The 19,139-nt window shown below is 37.4% G+C and overlaps 1 protein-coding gene across 15 annotated transcripts in view; it reads left to right on the top strand.

The window, feature by feature from the left end:
- Nucleotides 1–19,139, top strand: part of CADPS2 (calcium dependent secretion activator 2) — a 292,864-nt gene that overhangs the window by 43,700 nt on the left and 230,025 nt on the right. For all 15 annotated transcript variants that reach the window (XM_027897001.1, XM_027896994.1, XM_027896999.1 and 12 more), the window contains exon 2: nt 14,420–14,533. In XM_027897001.1, the coding sequence (XP_027752802.1) occupies nt 14,420–14,533 (114 nt within the window). The remainder of the gene's footprint in view (nt 1–14,419; nt 14,534–19,139) is intronic.

Below are 19,139 nucleotides of genomic sequence, written 5' to 3'. Positions count from 1 at the left end.
AGTTGAAATTTCCACTGGAAGGTGATTTCTTCCAGTACTATTTCTTGGGGGAAAGCAGAATTTGCTATGACTTTATTCCTCCTTATTTTAAGTAGAAGTGATAAGGTTAAAGCTAGACTTCTCCAGACTTTTATGCTCTATTTTCACAGAATTAAATTTATCTCAGTGCTGTATTTTGCATTGCAATGTGGTCCCTGCTGCTTGCACTAAAGGGCTGATGGGATACAACTCTAAAGGACATGAATTTTGTAGTTAAACATTGTTTTGAAAACCTAATAAAATAAAATATCCTAATGCAAGAATATTAGGAACCTAAACCCCAAAATTACTCCTTTAATTGATTTAGAAAAAATGCATCATTGTAAAACTGGTGATATGACTGAATTACATGTTAGCTGTCTATCTTCTTTTCATGGCAAAAGGAAGGAGCAGGTATTTGTAGTGTTGAATAATCACGTCTTTGGAAGACAGTGGTACTGGGCATATTAGGTAGAAATTGAGATAATAATTCAAGCATAAGCAGCTTTTGTTGAACGTAGGAAAAGCTGGATCACAGAGATTATTTAGGGAGCAGCAAAAATTCTGCCTGGAGGGAGAACTGAGCTGAAGATGATTTTGATTTCTAGTCCTGGTCAAGAACTGCAGTGTCTATCCAGAGAAGGCAGGAAAGGAAGAGTTGAACACAGACAGCACTTTGAACCTCTGAGGAGGTCTGTACTGGACCCAAGTGGGCACCTGGGCACCATGGGAGAGATACCAGAATGACAGTGTAACAGCAGTCATTTTTCTCAGTGAAACCTAAAGTGTTGGAAAAAGCAATGAGACCTGTAGGTCATCTGCTTAGATAAGCCTGCACATCCACTTGTGCATGTAAGCTGACATAAATACAAAGATGAAATCTTTAGGAACCTCTCTGAAGCATCTGTGAGGAAGAAGATACATAAAGAGAAAATTTATTTATGAAAGCTGAAAGACTGCAAAATTTTGAAAACAGTACAAAAATGGGGAAGACAAAAATACAGCATGGCTTATATTTGGAAAAGAGTTGTTGAAGATCTTGCTGAAAGCTATTCTGATAGCATCAGTGAATAGCTTATGCAATTTGTGCAGTATGGACTTGGAGATCTACATGGAGATGTTATAAATTATGTTGTTTCTGCTTCTACTTGAATAACATAAATTGAAATGTTAAATTTTTATTCATGAGGGTGAGGGTTGGTTGTTTTTAAGGGTGTTCTTCTGCCTTTTTGCTGGAGCATACCTGACAGAGGAGCAGGAAGAGAAGTAACATGGAGAGAGCATCATGTTAGAAGCTCTGTGGTCCCTGAATTTGGAGGCAGAAGTAAGGAAAGAAGGGAGAGCAGATGTGGAGGTCCTGGGTTATTGCTAGGAAAGGGATGATTTTGAGGGCAGTGGAGAGAAATGAAGGGGATGTCAGGGAGCAATAGGGGCAGGCTGTTCCCTTGAGGGGACCAAGCTGGGATGCCATTGAGGGGCAGAGTCAGGATCATGTCTGAAAGCTGTGTTCAGGGTCAGCCTCCATCTGGTGGTTCCCAGGGAGGGCCTCAGTCAGGAGACAGGTCCCAGATCAAGCCAGGGAAATGTGAGTGGGTGATATTCGGGCTGAGGATCAGAGAAGCAGAAGATGAGGTGCTGATGCATGCCATGCAGCCACCATGGGGGCCAGGGGCAAGCAGCTCCCAAGAGCATGAGGACCTCCCTGGTGCCCTTCACCACAGCTCTGCCACGAAGGGGTTGGTCTCTGACTCATCCGGCACATTGTACAGCAGAGAGGACAAAAGCAATTATTTTACTCGGAAATGTTAACATACTAATACTGTCCATTATTAAAGTTATCTGTTGTGCGAGCGCATATGTGCTGCAGGCAAAATTAAAGTGCATCAGTTACAGGAATTTTGGTGTCCTGAATTGTGCACATCATGTTGCAGAAGGACTTGGTGAGAAGCAAGGAGCGTTTTCACAAAGGAAGACAGAACTAACGCTTAGGAATAAAATTTGTAGATTATAATTAGTGGGTGGTATGATAGCAAATACTGCAAGTTCATTTCATATGGTTAAGAAGAGGGAAATATTTGATTAAGCACAAAAGGAAAATTAATCTAGAATCCTGATTATGAAAGAAAATAAGCAACAAATGGTTTCTTTTTGAAGTATCAAGCTGCTTCTTTCCTCCAAAAAACACACAGGAACAAGGATGAAATGGGAAAAAGATGTTCACAAATAGAAGCAAATTCTATAAGGCTTGGATGATATTAATACATACCAAGCAGAGGAAATCACTTAGCATAGCAAAAGATAGAACTAGAAATAGGGTTGAAATGCAGCAAAAAAGAAGAAAGTTCTGAGTCACTATCAGGAAAAACCTGACAATAAAATCTTTTAGCTACTGTTACGTATTTCTGTTTAATGATTATGATGATCCCATTTCTTGAAATCTCTAAAACAGAAGGTACAGCCTAATGTATTTGTGCTATTTGGGGTGTGCGTGAGTATTTCCCCTTTTAAGGGAATTTTAATCGAGTGTTTTCTTGAGACTTAATTACATAAAGATTGCCCAGTAAAATATAGCTTTGGATAGCATTAGTGTATCAGTCTCATATGTGAAGCCTGATGAATTTATTTCCAATGGGAAAACTATACATTTAGATTTATGTACTACTGTGTTTTGCTTCTACATTTAAATGTTATAGCGTAGAGTTCTGAGACAGGCTCATTTTTTCCAGAGAGTGGAATGAATTTGCATTAATTGATCAATTTACCTGTTGTGGAATAATAAATCTGTTGTGAAAAAAAAAAAAATCAACAGATTTTTAAGTGCTGTCTTTAAATTTTTCATAGACTAAAGTAACACTTTGAAAAAAGAGGACAATGTAGTCATGTGTGCTATATGTATGTATGTATAACCAAAATGAGACGGACAGTGGAATGCTCCATGTTGTATTTGAAATATGTGGGTCAATATGACTAAATGTGTAAATTTGGATAGTATGTCTGTGTATTTTGGTGTAGAAAGGATTAATTGAGTCCAGTTTACATAGACATCTAAAAAACCATATTTGATAGTAATATGCTTGAGGATTGTGTGTTACCTCCGCATCCCTTCTGGTGTTTTTCAGCTTGAGAATTCCAAACAAATTTCAGCTTGAGAATTTGAAACAAAGTGGAGTTTTGCTTAAAGCTGCAATCAGATGTCATTATAAAATCTGTATTGCTCACTTGGTAGTTTCAGCTGTGTAAATTAAGCCTTGAGAACTTTCTTCAAACTGACCAGAAGGACTGTGATAATCCAATCTGACTTCCTAATTATGTGCATGTAAAAATAAATCCTGTTGTTCCTTTTTTCAAATACTTTCTTTCTGCTAGAACATTTGGTTCAGGGAGTTGTTCCTTTGTACTTAAGTCTTCAAATGGTGGAGAGTCTCCTACATATCTTGATGACCAAACCTAGTAGCGTATTGAGAATTTCCATATGAGTGTGTTAGATTAGATGCTGATATTGAATAATCCTGTAGCAATCATGGCTCTTTGATGTAAGGAGAACAAAATTTGTGGGGAAAAATAAATGCCTTCTATTAGGCTGGTCTGTATGATTGGGAGAGGGGGGAAATTAGAGGAAGTTTTAATCAAGTAAGATATTAAAATCAGAGACAGAAGCACACATTTTCAGTTAGAGAATGTTAGAGAATAGATAGAATGTTAGAGAATAGATAGTTGTGGAATGTGTACAGGAGTGTTGATGGGGGACATGATAAAACTTTTACCTACTTATTTGACATTTCTCTGGTAGAATTTTATAGTGCAAGACAAAACTAAACTTCCATGAGTTGATGAGTCCTGAAATCCTCTAGGTTTATGAAAATAAGTTTCCAGGGATAGCTCTGGGAGGTGGGGCTGAGAGGTTGGAGAGGGAGTACTTTCATGAGAAGTGCTCTTTGCTGTTACAGAAATGTTAGTGCAGGTTGGTTGCCATGTGCAGTTGCTTAGTTTCATCCCTGTAGTTTTCATGAGATCATCTGGTGTGCTGGTTCAAATTCATATTACATGCTGAGAAATAAAGCATTCAGGGGCTTGGATATGTCTGTCATGGAGGATGTTTATTGTGATGGCTATGCAGATGTTTGTATTTATTGTTCAGATAGTGCCTAGATGTTTGCAATAAATGTATTCCTGAGGCTTCTAAAAAAGTAGGAGATGAAAATGTTTGAACGTTCATTTTGTGAAACTGGGAAAGGATTTCGAAGAAGAGATTTCTCCCACTGTGAGTTTCCAAGGTAGAAGAGTATGTAACAAAGAGAAGTGTAAAAGGTCAGATGATACCTGGATAATTCACTCAAAGCTGCAGTCTCTCACAGCAGGAGTGTCCTTGCAAGACAAAACCAAAGGTCACTTGGGTTAGCATAGGGGTTTTTTATATGATCTTTAATATTATGGCTCTTTAAGCATCTTAGTTCTGCCATACCATAGCTATATTGGATTGTGTATTGTCATGTGTAAAGTATGTGTGTCTGTATGATGTGATGACCTGACACTCCAGGCTTTACTTCTGCTTTCTTAATTTCTTCTATTTGTTAACTGCATCAGAAAAGCAGCCCATCTAGCCAACTAGGCTATTTCTAACAGTGGCCTTAATCAGATGCCTAGATGAAGATTGAAAATGGAGCAAGTGTATGTTGTAATACCCATAATTATATTAGCCTCAGGAATTTTCTAGACCAAATAGGGGGAATGGGGGTTGTCTTTAGTGTGTAGCATTTTTGTGTGCATAATCTGCAGAAAATTTCTTTTCTGTAAGGTTATCTAGTCTCCCAAGTCAATTTTTGGTACCTACATTGTCCTTTGGTGAGGTGTTGATACATCTCTATGTTACCCACTAATCTTGTTAAATTTTTTTGACATTAATTTGCTAGCTGGAGTTGAAGGCATATAATTAATGAGATAGTTTTTAAATTTGAATTTATTGCCCTTAACCTGATGATTGACTCAGTGATGTGGACTGTCTGCTCCTATCTAGTTCTAGGGAAGCCAAAAAGCTTTACTTGAAAATAAGCATTCACAGTTTATGTATTGTCAGTTTATCTTTCCAGTCTCCTAATGGGTTGGTATTTTCATATTTCTGTTGGGATGATGAACTGGAGGATGGTGCAGGTATGTTGTCCAAGAGATACTGTTGTACAGGTATAATAATCAAGTGTAGGACTAGATGATTTTAAAGGTCTTTTTCAACCTAAGTGATTATATAGATTGCCTTGAGAAATAGAACTGAATGCAGCCTTGGCACATTCTTCGATGACATCAGGTTGAGAGGAACACTTGATAGCAGAAGAGCAGGGCTGCTTCTCTTGGGATTCCTGACTTACTGAACAGATGAGTCATCAAAAATTTCTAGCTCTTCAGTACAGAGAAAAGCCAAGCCACACTTAGTTTTTGTATTGCTAGTAATAAATCTTAATATTATTTTCCCCAATCAGATCTCTTTTGTCTGCATAAACTTTCTGTTAACTCATAGTAATTGTGTGGGGGGTGAGAAAAATTGACCCAGAGCAAAACCCCAACAATTGCTCAGACAAGGAGGTTTGACTAGACAAATTCCAGAGATTCTGCTCATCATAAATTTCTCTGTTTCACAGCCCTGAGAGAGAAGGCAGATAGAGTATGGACACAGTTTTGGTTATTAATGAAACTAGATAATTTATTTTGTGGAGATTTGGTATAATTATTTAGTTTGGTGAAATATATTTTAAACATTATCAGAACTCAGAATAAAATGGATACCTTGTTCTGGATTTTATTCCAGCTTTCATTGATATCCTTTCTATTCCTTGAGTTTAAGCCCAACTAATCCTGAAATATGTTGCCACGGAGTGTGATGGGAATATAACTCGTATTTGCCAAGTACCAAACACAGTCTCTTAGTGCTGTGGCTTAACCTGGTAGGTAGCTAAACATCATACAGCTATTTTCTCAGGACACCAAACTGTGTGACATGTTCAACACACAGGAGGGACAGGATGTCCATCCAAAGGAAATTTGACAGACTTGAGAGCTGGGCCTGTGTAAACCTCATGAAGTTCAGCAAGGCCAATGCAAGGTCCTGCACATGGGTTGGGAAAATGCCAGGCACAAACACAGGCTGGATGGAGAATGGATTGAGAGCAGCCCTGAGGAGAAAGACTTGGTAGTGTTGGTGGAGAAGAAGCTCAACATGACCCAGCAATGTCCACTGGCAGCCCAGAAAGGCAGCTGTACCCTGGGCTTTATCAAAGCCTGGCTAGCAGGTTAAGGGATGTGATTCTGCCCCTCTGCTCTCAAGAGACTCCATCTTTAGTACTGTGTCCAGCTCTGGGGCCCCCAAGATAAGAAGGATGTGGAGCTGTTGGAACAAATCCACAGGAGGGCCACAAAGATGATTAGGGGGCTGGAGCACCTCTTCCGTGAAGGCAGACTGAGAGGTTGTGCAGCCTGGAGAAGAGAAGGCTCTGAGGAGACCTCACTGCAGTCTTCCAGAGGCTAAAGGGTCTACAAGAAAGCTGAAAAGGGACTTTTCAGAAGGGCACATAGTGATAGGACAAGCAGTAATGACCTTAGACTAGAAGATGCTAGGTTTAGGTTAGATATTGGGAAAAAATTCTTCGCTGTGAGTGTGGGAAGACACTGGAACAGGTTACCCAGAGAAGTTGTGGCTACTCCATCCCTGAAAGTGTTCAAGGCCAGGTTGGATAGGGCCTCAAGCAACCTGGTTTAGTGGAAGGTTCCCTACTCACAGTGGGAAGGTTGGAACTGAGTGATTTTGGAAGTCCCTTCCAGTCTGGTCCATTCTATGATTCTATGAAAGGCACTGGTAGCTGAGGTTCCTACCATAGGCAGGTATCACTGTGTGCATCCCTACTAGGCATAATTTTCATGGTCACCACATGAACCATCATCAGCTTTCTTGGCAGTAAGCTTTACTAGCATAATGTTCAGGCATGGCTGATCTGGTAACTGGCAATTGCAGGTGAAGCTGCAGTGCCCTTATGTATTATGCATGGGACATGAGTGGTGGCACAAGGGACAGCAAAATGTACCTGCCCTAGGTGCAGTGTGTCTATGCAGCCACTACAGACTAGGAGGAGATCAGTGAAGTCTGCAGCACAGGGGAAATAACTAAAATATTATAAATCTAGATGATGATTGTCAGCTAAATTCTATAGCAAATCTTGGTAAGTAGGAGTAGGTAAAAAGAAAATGTTGCAGCTGTACTGACAACCTCATCTCAGTGGAGATGGCTTTTATTTGGGTGGGATATTTACTGCATTTAGGAAAAACACATAGCAAATGCTTTCTTTCCTAATATAGTCTGTAAAATCTTGATTTTTTTTCCAGTGATAAAGAAATCATTGCTATGAGCAAGTTCTAAGCAGTTAAATTTTTCTTTATTTCTTTATATGTTTTTATTCTTCTGTTCAAAAATCAGGGAAGTCTGATTTTTATTTTTTTCTTTCCCTCCAGAAAATATTAGTTCCTCTTCATTCTCTTTTTCTTTTTCTCTCAGGTATCAATCTGACCTTTCTGGAGTCTGTGTTTAGTTCCATATTTGGGAGGTCTTGAATGCCTTCATGTAAATCAGACTTTGGTTTTTTCACTGCTGGTGATTTTTGTCCCATTTCCTCTACTCCCTGAAGTAAACCAATATCCAAACCCTCTGTTCCTTGTGAAATGTTTGACAATTCTGTCAAAGAATCCTGAATATGCTGCTCTGGACAATGAAAATACTTAAACTTAACAACGCTTAAAATATTTATAACTTACAATGAAACACACTGTAAGTGGAATTCAACAAGGAGAACATTATTGGCAGTGTTTCAGGTTTTTAAACAAGTGTCAGGCAAAAGAAAGGTAAATGCCATGTTGATCTTGTTGGATTATAAAGAATGATAAATGTGTTTGGTAAAATGTATTGGCTGGTTTTGGTAATCTAGTATTTGATGCTGCGAGGAACTGAATTATTGCACAATGATTATGTACACAGTGTAGTGTGCACAGAGTGACAGCAAACAGAATCCTTACAGACACTGTTTTACTTGGAATATCTTCAACTTTAAGAAAATCAAAGAACAGCCAAGGTTGCTAAGTGACAGCAAAATATTTATCGGGGTTTTTTTAGAAAATCAAACCGGTTTATGCAATGAATAGTAAAGGACAGCATATATTGTGTGCCACCCACATGCTGTGTAGGACCATTATTGCACATAATTAAGACCTGCATAATTCAGCACAGTAACCACAGCTATCACCTCTGTCTTTGTATAGGTATTTTCTAATACTGTTTATTTAGTCTTTCTCAGAAGAAAATCTCTCAAGTAATTCACTATAAATCAGTACTTTCTATCTCTGCTCTGAAATACAAGTATTATTTGTGTGTAGGCAGATACTGGAAGAGGAGGCAATGTAGGGGAGAAGGAGGGGAAATAGACTGAGAATCACTGTTTATAACGGGTTATTTGCTTTGCAGGCTTACTCTCATCACCAGTGTGAAATGAAGCTCGTTAACAAGCAATAATGTGGCACAGTCGGTTTTTTTCTAGAGGGAGAGGATAATGATGGGTTCAGCCCAAGGCTTTGTGTCTTGCTCTTGGCTCTCACAGAGGGACTGTGTGTGGCTTTGCAGAGTCTGTAAGAAAAGGGCTTTATCCAGGCTGGCTTTATCCAAAGCCCTCCCCGCCACTCTGGAGGATAGTGGGAAGTTGAAGTTACAGAAGAGTTGGTCTGGGGTGAAGGCTCGGGTAGCTCTTGGTTCTCAGTCAGCGAGAGAGAGAGCATTGTTTCAAGTGTTGTTAGATGCTGTCCTGCCATTTTTAAGGCTCATTTGAGAAGAGGAAAGCTGCTGTGTTGGGCTGACCAGTATCACCTCACACCTGAGTTGGGAGACCTTGCAGAGGAGACACAGGGACGGAGTTGCTGAACTCAACGTACTTGATCATGCTACTGCAGTTGGACTATTCAGGAAGGTGGACAGAAGAGTAAATGTGAGTTAGATTGGCACTTAACCAACCGCCTTTAAAGGCAGAATAAAATAATAGGAAACAAAAGCTAAAAGAAACAAACCAACAAAGCCCATGTAAAGCACAGTCATGCTCCTTTTATAGGCATGTGGAGCATAGATTGAAAGCTTGGTTTGATGTGCAAATGGACCTGCAAAATCTGTAGGGCCTTGAACACATGATCTACTTAAATTGCTAGGAAATTATAGGTAGTTGAATTTTTATCATCCTGGAAGTTGTGTGGTAAATTAAGCATTGCTGTAAATGCATTGTACTGTTGTATCATCCAGATTTTGTTTTATCTGAGGATATGGGCAAGTGGGATGGTTAATCCTTGACATAATTTCTACTCTGTTTTCTTTTTTCCTTTGCAAAGAAGTTGTCGGGACAAGAAAAAAATTATATTCAAGAAATTATATTCAATTATATTCAAGAAAGAAGGTGGCCAAAAAAGGATTTCTTGGTACCTTCATTTCTGTTCATTCAGGAGATGAAAATTTATCTCATGGCTGAAGTGGAAAGGAGCGACAGCTGTTCAAGGAAACCCTCACTTGGTTCTTTTTCCCTTCTTGTCTCAAAAAGTATAGTTTTGACAGAAGTTTTTCAAAAGCAACTGTTGCTGTCAAAGGCATTATACAAAATGGCATAATTTTGAAATAACAAATCTAATTTTTTTGGAAGTCTTGAGGGACATAAGTTATGTTTGGTGATCCAGACAATACACATTGCAACATTGAGGGTTCGGGAAATGGCTCTTTGGTTGTTTCTTCCTAATTCCTGTGTCTTTGCAATCTGCTTTAGAAATATTTTGTCTAGCTCTGTCTATAATGGCAGTCATCACCTCCTGCTATTTCCCTAAAATACCCATATGGTCTGAGAAACTTAATTTCACATTACAGTGTGGGAGGAGAGAAGAAGCAATGCTGTTGCTTGTGTTAAGGTCAGGGGCATATTGATCCTTGCAGAAATCCCAAGTTGGAGTGTGAAGACCTGCAGCCTGCGGTGTTCCTGAGATGACCACAAGGTGGCAATGGCTCAGAGTGTTACTGCTCCAGTACCAGCTCCGGGCTCCCTGCGCTTGTGGGGAATCAGGGGAGTGTTGCTAACCGGCACCTGCGATGATTGAGGGGACAAGCCAACACACAGGCCACAAGTTAACCTTGTTCAGTTTTAAGCCCAGAGTTTTCTAGGGGACAGTGGTGCTGTGAGTTATGTCTTTGCCAACTGCTGTTGGCTGCATATGATTAGGGCAGTAGTGAGCTTTCTGTTTACTTAGGCAGTGAGAAGCAGATGAAGATGCCCTTAAATGAGCATCAGACTCAGTGAAGCTATAGTTTTATTTTTTTCCTTCTGCCTTTCAAAGAGAAATAAGCAGTATTGCTGCTAAAAATGCATAGATGCTTCATTTTTCCTTCAAAATGTTGGAGTTTATTATTTAAGGAAGTAAAACTTGTGACATGAGAACAACTCTCTAACCTGGCAGATCTACTTGAAATGCAGCTTCTTATAAAAATAAGAATTTAAACTCTGTGTAAAATCCTTTTATTGAAATTGTCTAAAGGAATGAGTGGAGCTTAACCAGAAACGCCTGTAGGTTTTAATACCCAATTTTTACTTTAGAAGGCAGAAAGCAATTGTTTAAAGTGGTGCTCAAAGAGGAATATATTTGGATATAAAAGACTTCTTTGAAATGTTAAATGTAAGGTTAGAAATGTTTTTAATAGTTAAATGCTTGAGGCTCTTTCTTACCTTTGTATTAGTCTGTAAATTATAAAAAGTTAAATTGCTACTGTAACTTGAAAAAGTTATTCCTAATTTAATTAAATAGCTCTTTGTTTACTGTAAATATATGTTTTCATTCTTTGATAGTCTGCTGAGATTAGTGAATGTAAGGTAAAAAAAAAAAAGTAGTGTTACCTTTTTTGAAGGCACAGGGATGGAGGGTGAAAAAAATTATCTGTTGTGTGGCTGCAATAAATTAAAAACAAATTTTAGGGCACTTAATCTTGTTTCCCCTTAAATTTGTCTCTGCTTATCTTCATTTGTTTTGCAGAATGCAATCAAACCTGATATTCTGAGTCACTGGAATGTAGTTAGACATTCTCCCATGAAGCAGCAGTAGTTATTTATGAAGCATCACACAGAGTTACAACAACAGATTTCATACCACCGAGAATGCGCAATCCAAATAAGCAATACAAAACTGAAGCAGGTTGATGGAAAGCAGCAGAATCAATGAAGCTTTGCTGTACACTTCAGGTGGTATTCAGAGTTCAGTTTACATTTGGGGTACATGAAGTAATGTAATTTCTTTTTATTTTACATTTCCTGTTGATAGTTCCTTCTATTAGAATTAAATTGAGGAAACAGAAGCACTGACAGTAAAGATGGGAGGAAGTTGGGAGGGACTGAAAGAACAGGTCTGATGTGTATGGGTCTTGCACAGAGCAGAGCAGGAAAGGGCACATACAGTGGAAAGGCAATGGTCCTGCAGAAGGACTCTGAGCTCCATTATGTGAAGTCCTGCCAGAGAAAATGTGTCCAGGCTTACTGCCCTTAAGTTTAAACATTTCATTTGGGATTTTGGTTATACGTTATTTCCTCATCTCTTGTTCCATATTGACCAAGTTAAATGCTGCAAATTGAAGAGTGCTAATGAATTCATTAAAAATGACCAACATTAAAAAAAAAAAAAAAAAGAGATGAGAGAGAATTCACTGTACACATAATATTCTGAGAAATAAAAAAACCCAGAGGAGCTGTGTGCTGCACTAGACTACTATAAATTATTCTGTATCTTGACAGTTAACACAACTGCGTTTCTATATATGACAGTGTTTGGGACATGTAAAATAGGCTTGAGCTCATCCTTAGTGCAAGTTGTAGCTTCTCATATTTTCCACTGGAAATATTACTGGTTTTTAGTTTTGTGGGAGAACTTTATTCTGCACATCCAGATTTTGCACTAAAACATTAGTAATTTAAGAAATATACAGTAATCCTAAAATGCCACTCAACCCTTAGAACTTCTTACTACCTAAAGTAGTGAATATGAAAGCCATATATAAATATTTTAAAGGCATATCAGTTTGCTGAACTATGATAGTTAGAAATGAGAAAGTTGGAATTAAATTTATGTTTCATTTCCTTATTCATAATGTTTTTGTTTCATATGTGGGTAATAGACAAGCAAATCACCTAAAGAATGAAGTCTGCAAGCATGAAAACACATTTCCATAATTATCCTGGCGGGAAGCCCATGTGTTCCTGTGGCAGAGCTGTGAATATTCCATGGGATGAAGGAGCTGCTTGCTCAGCAGTGGGGCACTGTCTGCATGAGTGCTCATGTCTTAAATTTTAAGTCCCTCACAAGAGCAAGTGTGTGCTGAAAAAAGAATTCAAATCATCCTTGATGATTTGCATGTTCTGATATTTCAACTTGTCTAAAATATTTAGAAAATGAGAGAAGAATAAGGGGAGTCAAATAAGGGGCATAAAGTTTGATTTCTGTTACAGACAGCTAACATCTGTGGTGCATATTCTGTGCAAGGAATGGATGTTTGGCAGGCAGGTGGATAGATGCCATTTTTGGTGGATGTACAGGTAAAATACAAATACTTCTCTTCCATTGATTTTTAACTAGCAGTGGTACAGGATGGCTTGGGTCAAATGTTAGGCTGCTGCTCTCTGGAATTCCTGCAGGAAATTTATCCAAGTCACAGCAACCTCTGTTGAAGTTTGCTTGCCTCAACAGTAGGCTGTTTTTTTTCTGAAGGGGTCTCCTGGGGCTTGTTCTGTATCATTAATTGTTCAATTAAAATGAAGAATAGAATTGTCAGGTATTTTTAAGTAGCTTGGATTATTTTTTGAAGGCATAATTCTTTGACTTTCATTGCTACTGCCTGCATTTCACTATTTTTCAGAGGATTTCAGATATCAAGTTTTAGATGGTATCTAAACGATTGTTTCCTGTCAAAGTAGAACAGCTTTCAGGTGTGCAGTGAATTTGGAGAGCTTTGCAGAAAATTACTACGTTTCATAGGAGAACATGAGTCTGCAAACTTAGCAAAGTTTGTGTAGAATGAAAATTCTCCCTTGATATGAAGAAAATAGAGGTTGTCCAAGGCAGGCACATTATCAGGATAGCAGAGATTTTGCTAATTTATAACAGTGTTGTATATTAAATGACTTCAAAGTGTTGACATGAGACCTAAAAGCCTAAGGTCACCGTATTTACTGTAGATGCCAAAAAGTTCTTAAGTAAGAATTATGCCATTGAGCCAGTGTTATTTGCTGCAGATTAGCCATTACAAATATAACTTTTTGCCCTCTGGGAAAATATTTCCAATTTCTAGCTATATGTTTATTTGTTTGTTTGTTTTAATTAAACAAAGTACAGGACGGATGAAAAACTTTTTAATCAGTAGTTTTTGAATGTTTTTTGGTGTTAAATTAAAGTTCAGGAAAGACTTGAGGTTTTTTATGTTCTGGAAAAGCAAAACAACTTTACCTGTTGCTTTTTTATATTAATGTTAATGGTGGTCTCCTTTGATGTAATATTAAAACTTCTCACAGATTTGATAAGGAGAAATGTCTTACAAAGTGTTTCGAGAGTTGTTAAAAACCTTGGCAAAAGACCTGTCTGGATCCTTGGAGAACTTTCAGACTTTGCTTTTCCCCATAACATTAAAATTTATAAAAATGGGTTGATTGCAAGGTTTAGTCATGTAACGAGTTTGTTTTCAAAATATGCTTAACTTTGATATGAAGTCCACCAAATGCAATTTGGTGTCAGTCTTGGAACCTTCTGGCTGCTGTTACCCAAGATTAGTTGTTTCATGTTATTCATAGTGTTATAGCATCAGTGGCTGCAGGTCCATTTTCTTCACAGTGAGCATGCGTGTTGAAACACTTCAGGGTAGCACTGGATTACTCCCAAAAATTGTGGTATCTCAGTTGTTTTTATTCAGTTATTTGAAGGCAGACCCCCCCCCCCCCCAACATATTTGAAGACTGGAGCTAAGTTTTATTAGCTGGTACTGCTACCATGGGGGAGGTCAACCATTATATTCAGCATATGGATATAAAATACTGCTCAGAAGTCTCCATGCAGACTTTCCTGTAACATCCCAAAGACACCACGAAAAGGCAGAGATTTGCTTGCATGGTGTGTATGTGCATATCTGGCTGCCACAATCTGGCTTGCCGAGGTGGGACTCTGAAGAGCTGCCACTCACAGGGGAGCCAGGAGGCCAGGGAGCCTCTGCCTTTCCTTGCCCATCCATGGCTTCCAACTGTGTATAGTGCTGCATATTTTTACTTCAAGACTAACTGCATTCATCATTGTTCTCTCCCCTCTCCTTTTTTTTCTTGCACAGCTCAACAAGCAGCAGCTGCAGTTACTGAAGGAACGTTTCCAGGCCTTTTTGAACGGCGAGACACAAATTGTAGCAGATGAAGCATTTTGCAATGCTGTGCGAAGTTACTATGAGGTGAGCTATGTGCCTTTGTTATTTAAGCAGTTCACAGTATGCCTGTTAGTGCAGGTACAAGGAAAGTAATTTTAAGTTTCAAAGGCTGTGAACTTCCAAATCTTCTACAAACAGTTTTTCCTACTCTGGCTTTACCATTTTATAAGTTGTAATCTACTGCCTGGGGACAAGAGAGAAACTGAACTGGAAAATACTCACCCTTTTCGAAAAAAGGAAAAAATTAAAAAAAAAAAGAAAGGAAGATAAAATAAAAAAAAAACCCTGGTGCTAAAAATCTTTCTGTCAGTGTTTGATACAACTAGGCACCACTATCTTTATTTCCATATGTCCAAGGTGCCTCTTTTAATGAGAACTTCAGTTTCAAGTTACCATCCTGAGAAATACATCTTCTGATTTTTAGTTACCATGCAGAAGGTTTTGGAGGGAACCTGCCTGTTCCCTTCCAAAAGAACAGAATCTTTCCATGCAGCTGGGCTAGCTCTCACATTCTATTGTGACCTCCCAGGCACGTTCAGTGCCTTCAGTGCATATCTGTAGATGTTGTTTGAATTACCTAAGGGACAGGTCCCATTAAAAACTAGAGGACAGTTCACTGTCATTTTTGTAACCTCAGAAGCATATGGCTAGCAAATTAATTTCTTACTCTTAGCAAATGTTACTGTGAATTCATTTTGTTCCATCTAACTTGAAATGTGCTCAGTGGGTCCCAAGAGCTGTATGTTAATTTCTATGTCTTTTGAGGGGCCTTCCTCCACATTTCAGTCTACTACACCTTTTTTTTTTTTTTCCAAAATTTTTTTTTTGTTTTTTTGGTATATTATTTGTTTGTTTTCTCTGTCAGCTATTATTTGCTAGCGAATAAGCTTTTCTTCGAGGAGAAAAAGATGTAATTTAGGTCCTAGCTTGGTTTTTGTCTACATTAAATTATATTGCACAACGAAAAGAGAGATGGATGGGCAAATGGTTTTCCTATTGTACTGAAATCATAGAACTCAGTGTGTAGAAATAGAACTATCTGTAGAAGTCAGTGCGAGTTTCTCCGAATTATAGTCTGATAAATGCCGTGGCATTTGAAATGAAGGAATTGTCATAAAAACACTTGTGAAAGGATGGGGATGGGTCTTCAGGTAAAATGAGAATATGAACACTCACAAGGTATTATGTAGGTGTGTGAGAACACTGCAGAAGTTGTTAGAAACTAATCGATTTTCCTGTATAACTGATGAAGAAGTTAGGACTGGGAAGAAGGAAAGTTTGGAAGACAATGCAGGGCAAGGCTGAGCTAGTTAGCAACCCAGAGGTAGGTTTTAGAGTAGTGGGATGTCTCAAGACACTAAAGGTGATGTAGAATTGAAAAGGATATAATGTTTATAGTTCATTCTTTTAGCGCACTATGTAAAAGCTTGATTTATTAGACGAAGTAGCCTGCCCTTTGGAAAGGATGTGATAGTGAATAAAAATGATTTTAAAATAAATGTCTGAACAGTAACTGTTCTGTTCAAATTTACTTCATGTCTCCTGTTACTGAGATTTTTTTGGCACATTGAAAACTATGATCTTCAGCATATCTGCTCTTGCAATGAAAGGCTGCACATAATAATCCAAGATAGCCTTATAAAATGAAAGGCTCAAAATTTCCAGCTATTTTCAAACATTCACTGCTTTGAATTAAGTGTACATATGTTCTAGGTGTCAAGTTTCAAACAGAGAATTCCAAAAATCTCAGCATCACTGTCAAGGATATAATGACATCGAGGGCTAGTAGGATCTCTTCATTCTGTGTTAATACATCATGAGTTGATAGATCAGCTGTAATTTGGTTCTTCAGTCTCTTTTCTGTTGGTTTGCTTATCCCAGCTTTTCAATTCCATTTTTCATTCTATCCACAGATTTCCTTCCAAACTTGTACAATCTCTTCCAGTTGTGCAGTTTGAGTCAGTGTTTGCTAGTAATTTTTAATTTCTTTTCAGGGTTGTAGTAGCTAGTCACCACTGGAGTTAATGAATAGTACAGTGGTGGGGCTGGAGACTTAGTTCAAGTTACTGCTCCTCTTTAATGCATTTTAGTAAAATTTTGTGTATTGACCACATACTTTCATTGCTTATGTGTGTCTCTAGTGCTTTTTTAGGTTTTTTTGTTACTCATGTGTTGAAAATATTAATCTATATTAATTCTTCTTGTGTTCTGCTGGTGCTGTGCTCTGATGGTTTCTATGTGTACCGCATTGAGTCTGTCACATTTTCTATGTGGTGATGTTTGTTAGTAGTTTGTTATGGACATCTTCCTTGTTTCTGTCATACATCATCTCATAAACTTCAGTGTTAATTAAGTTATACTTTAGTTGTTGGCCTACAGTTCAGTTTTACCTGACAGAGAAGGGAACAGATACATGGTCTGCACAGTAATTACTTTATTCTGAAAATTATTAATTTGCCTTTAATCCTATGCAGTAGTCATGGTTTCAGACTTATTAAAATATTGCTTGCAAATCCAGGTTATATTAATTACTGTAGTTGATTTCCCACACCCGACTCTTAAACTTTGAATGTGAAAGAGAAGGTCTGTTTTGGGCATATGACTTGAATTCTGTATCACTAGTTGCAGGTGTTTTGAGTGACTATAATATGTAATTACTGGGTTTGTTCAGAATGTGTCCTCTCAAAAATGTAAAAGTAAGTTCTAAAGATTCAGGAACTTATTATTGCTCAGTCTTTGATTTATTTTTCTAAAAATATTTTCAGTAAAAGCAATTTATTTGCTAAATAAGTAAATAAATATGAATTTCACCAGTAAATTCACTGTGATGTAAGAGTCATGGTTTTTAAGACTTTCTATGAATAATCTGGCATTGGTTTCCATTTATCTTAAAAATGTAGTAGGAAAATAAATCATAGGAAAAGTTACATAAACTTCTCTTTAGTTCTCTATAAATTATTATGTTCATGTTCTGTGTAATCTCCCCCTAGTATGCCGCCACACTTTCTGAAAGTCTTACTGAAATTTAGCATGTTTCATTTTTGTATACATGTAATTATGATTGTCTTGAGGAACGATTTCCTCTTCCATCCCAATTTCAGCAAAGGCATGGAAATGTTTACACTTCTCTTTCTGAAATCATTCTCTCAGAATTAGCATAGGAGATTTTTTCTGTGTTTTTTTTTTTTTTTTTTTTTTTTTTTTTTTTTTTTTTTTTTTTTTTTTTTTTTTTTTTTTTTTTTTTTTTTTTTTTTTTTTTTTTTTTTTTTTTTTTTTTTTTTTTTTTTTTTTTTTTTTTTTTTTTTTTTTTTTTTTTTTGTTTGTTTGTTTGATTTTTTTTGTTTGTTTGTTTGGTTGGTTTGGTTTCATTTGGGGTTTTTTTGGTTTTGTTTTTTTAATTCCATTTCAGACATCGAGCCAGATTCTAATCAGTAGAACGTCCGATGCTGGTGCTGCTTTTCAGATAAAGAGAAAAATTCAATCATATTGCAATTTTTATAAGTAATTATATTGGACACACTATTAAGTGTAAAATTAATTGAGAAAGTAATTTGTGAAATAAAGTCTTTTTTTCCTAATTCAACCCAGTATTTTAAAAATCTGTCTGTAAAATACTAGATAATCTTTCATTCATCAGTTCTTCCATGCTCTTTCTTTGAGGTTGGAAAATGTTCTTGTGCAGAGCCCTAGTATGTTTGTTCACCACCTCTAATATACTTACGTTTAACAGATATGCATGTACCTTGGGCTAAACTCACAGTGCTAATTCTTTAGTCTTGAATTTATGCAGTCTTAGATATCAGTAAAATGGGTGCGAAGAACTATAATGAATGTCTGAAATACTGTGGAAAATTTTCAATATTGTAATGATTGCAAGTTCTCAGGTTTTCAACTCTCTGCTTACAGCAATGCAAAACTGCAGGAAATGTTATAAACCGGTCTTTTTCCTGTTTTTCTTCCTGCTTCATTTTAAATATGTAGTTCTAAATCATAATTACTGCATGCTGCTTAAATCTGAATAGTAAATGCAGGATCTGTAGCAGTGTGGGGCATTTGCAGAGTTTAAATCAGACTTAGTTCAACTGTACCAGTTTCCCTGTGATACAAACATCATATTTAACTCACTTTCTATTTAAATTGAGGTGTTATAGTCCTTGGCAAATTAAATTGTTGTCTGTCACACTCAGGCTGTAGGAAAGAGCTGAGGTATTTTTGCATTAGCAAAAATTGATGACATTTGTGTACGAACCTAGGTAATAGCTTGGCACGACCAGGTTGGAGGAGGGGTTTAAAAAAAATGAACTGAAGATAGAAAGCAAAGAAAATCAAAAAAAAGAAAGAGCATAGTAATCATGTCATAGAATTATAGAAAGATTTTGGTTGGAAGGGACCCTGAAGATCATGTAGCCCAACCCACATGCCACAGGCAGGGACATCTTTCAGTTGCTCAAAGTCCCATCCAACCTGTCTTTGAGGACTTACAGTGATGTGACATCTACAACTTTTCTGGACAATTTGTTCCAGTATTTTATTACCCTTATTATAAAATTTTTTTCCTTACATCCAACCCAAATATACCCTTTTCAGCTTCCTAGGTGGTAGCAGAAAGCCTTTCCTGTCTCTCATACCA

This window comes from Empidonax traillii, unplaced genomic scaffold, assembly GCF_003031625.1.
Source record: "Empidonax traillii isolate 1590-97213 ecotype Southwest subspecies unplaced genomic scaffold, ASM303162v1 scaffold524:size468641, whole genome shotgun sequence".
Taxonomy (NCBI): domain Eukaryota; kingdom Metazoa; phylum Chordata; class Aves; order Passeriformes; family Tyrannidae; genus Empidonax; species Empidonax traillii.
Note: the sequence above shows the minus strand (reverse complement) of the source record. Positions and strands in the feature narration are given on the sequence as shown.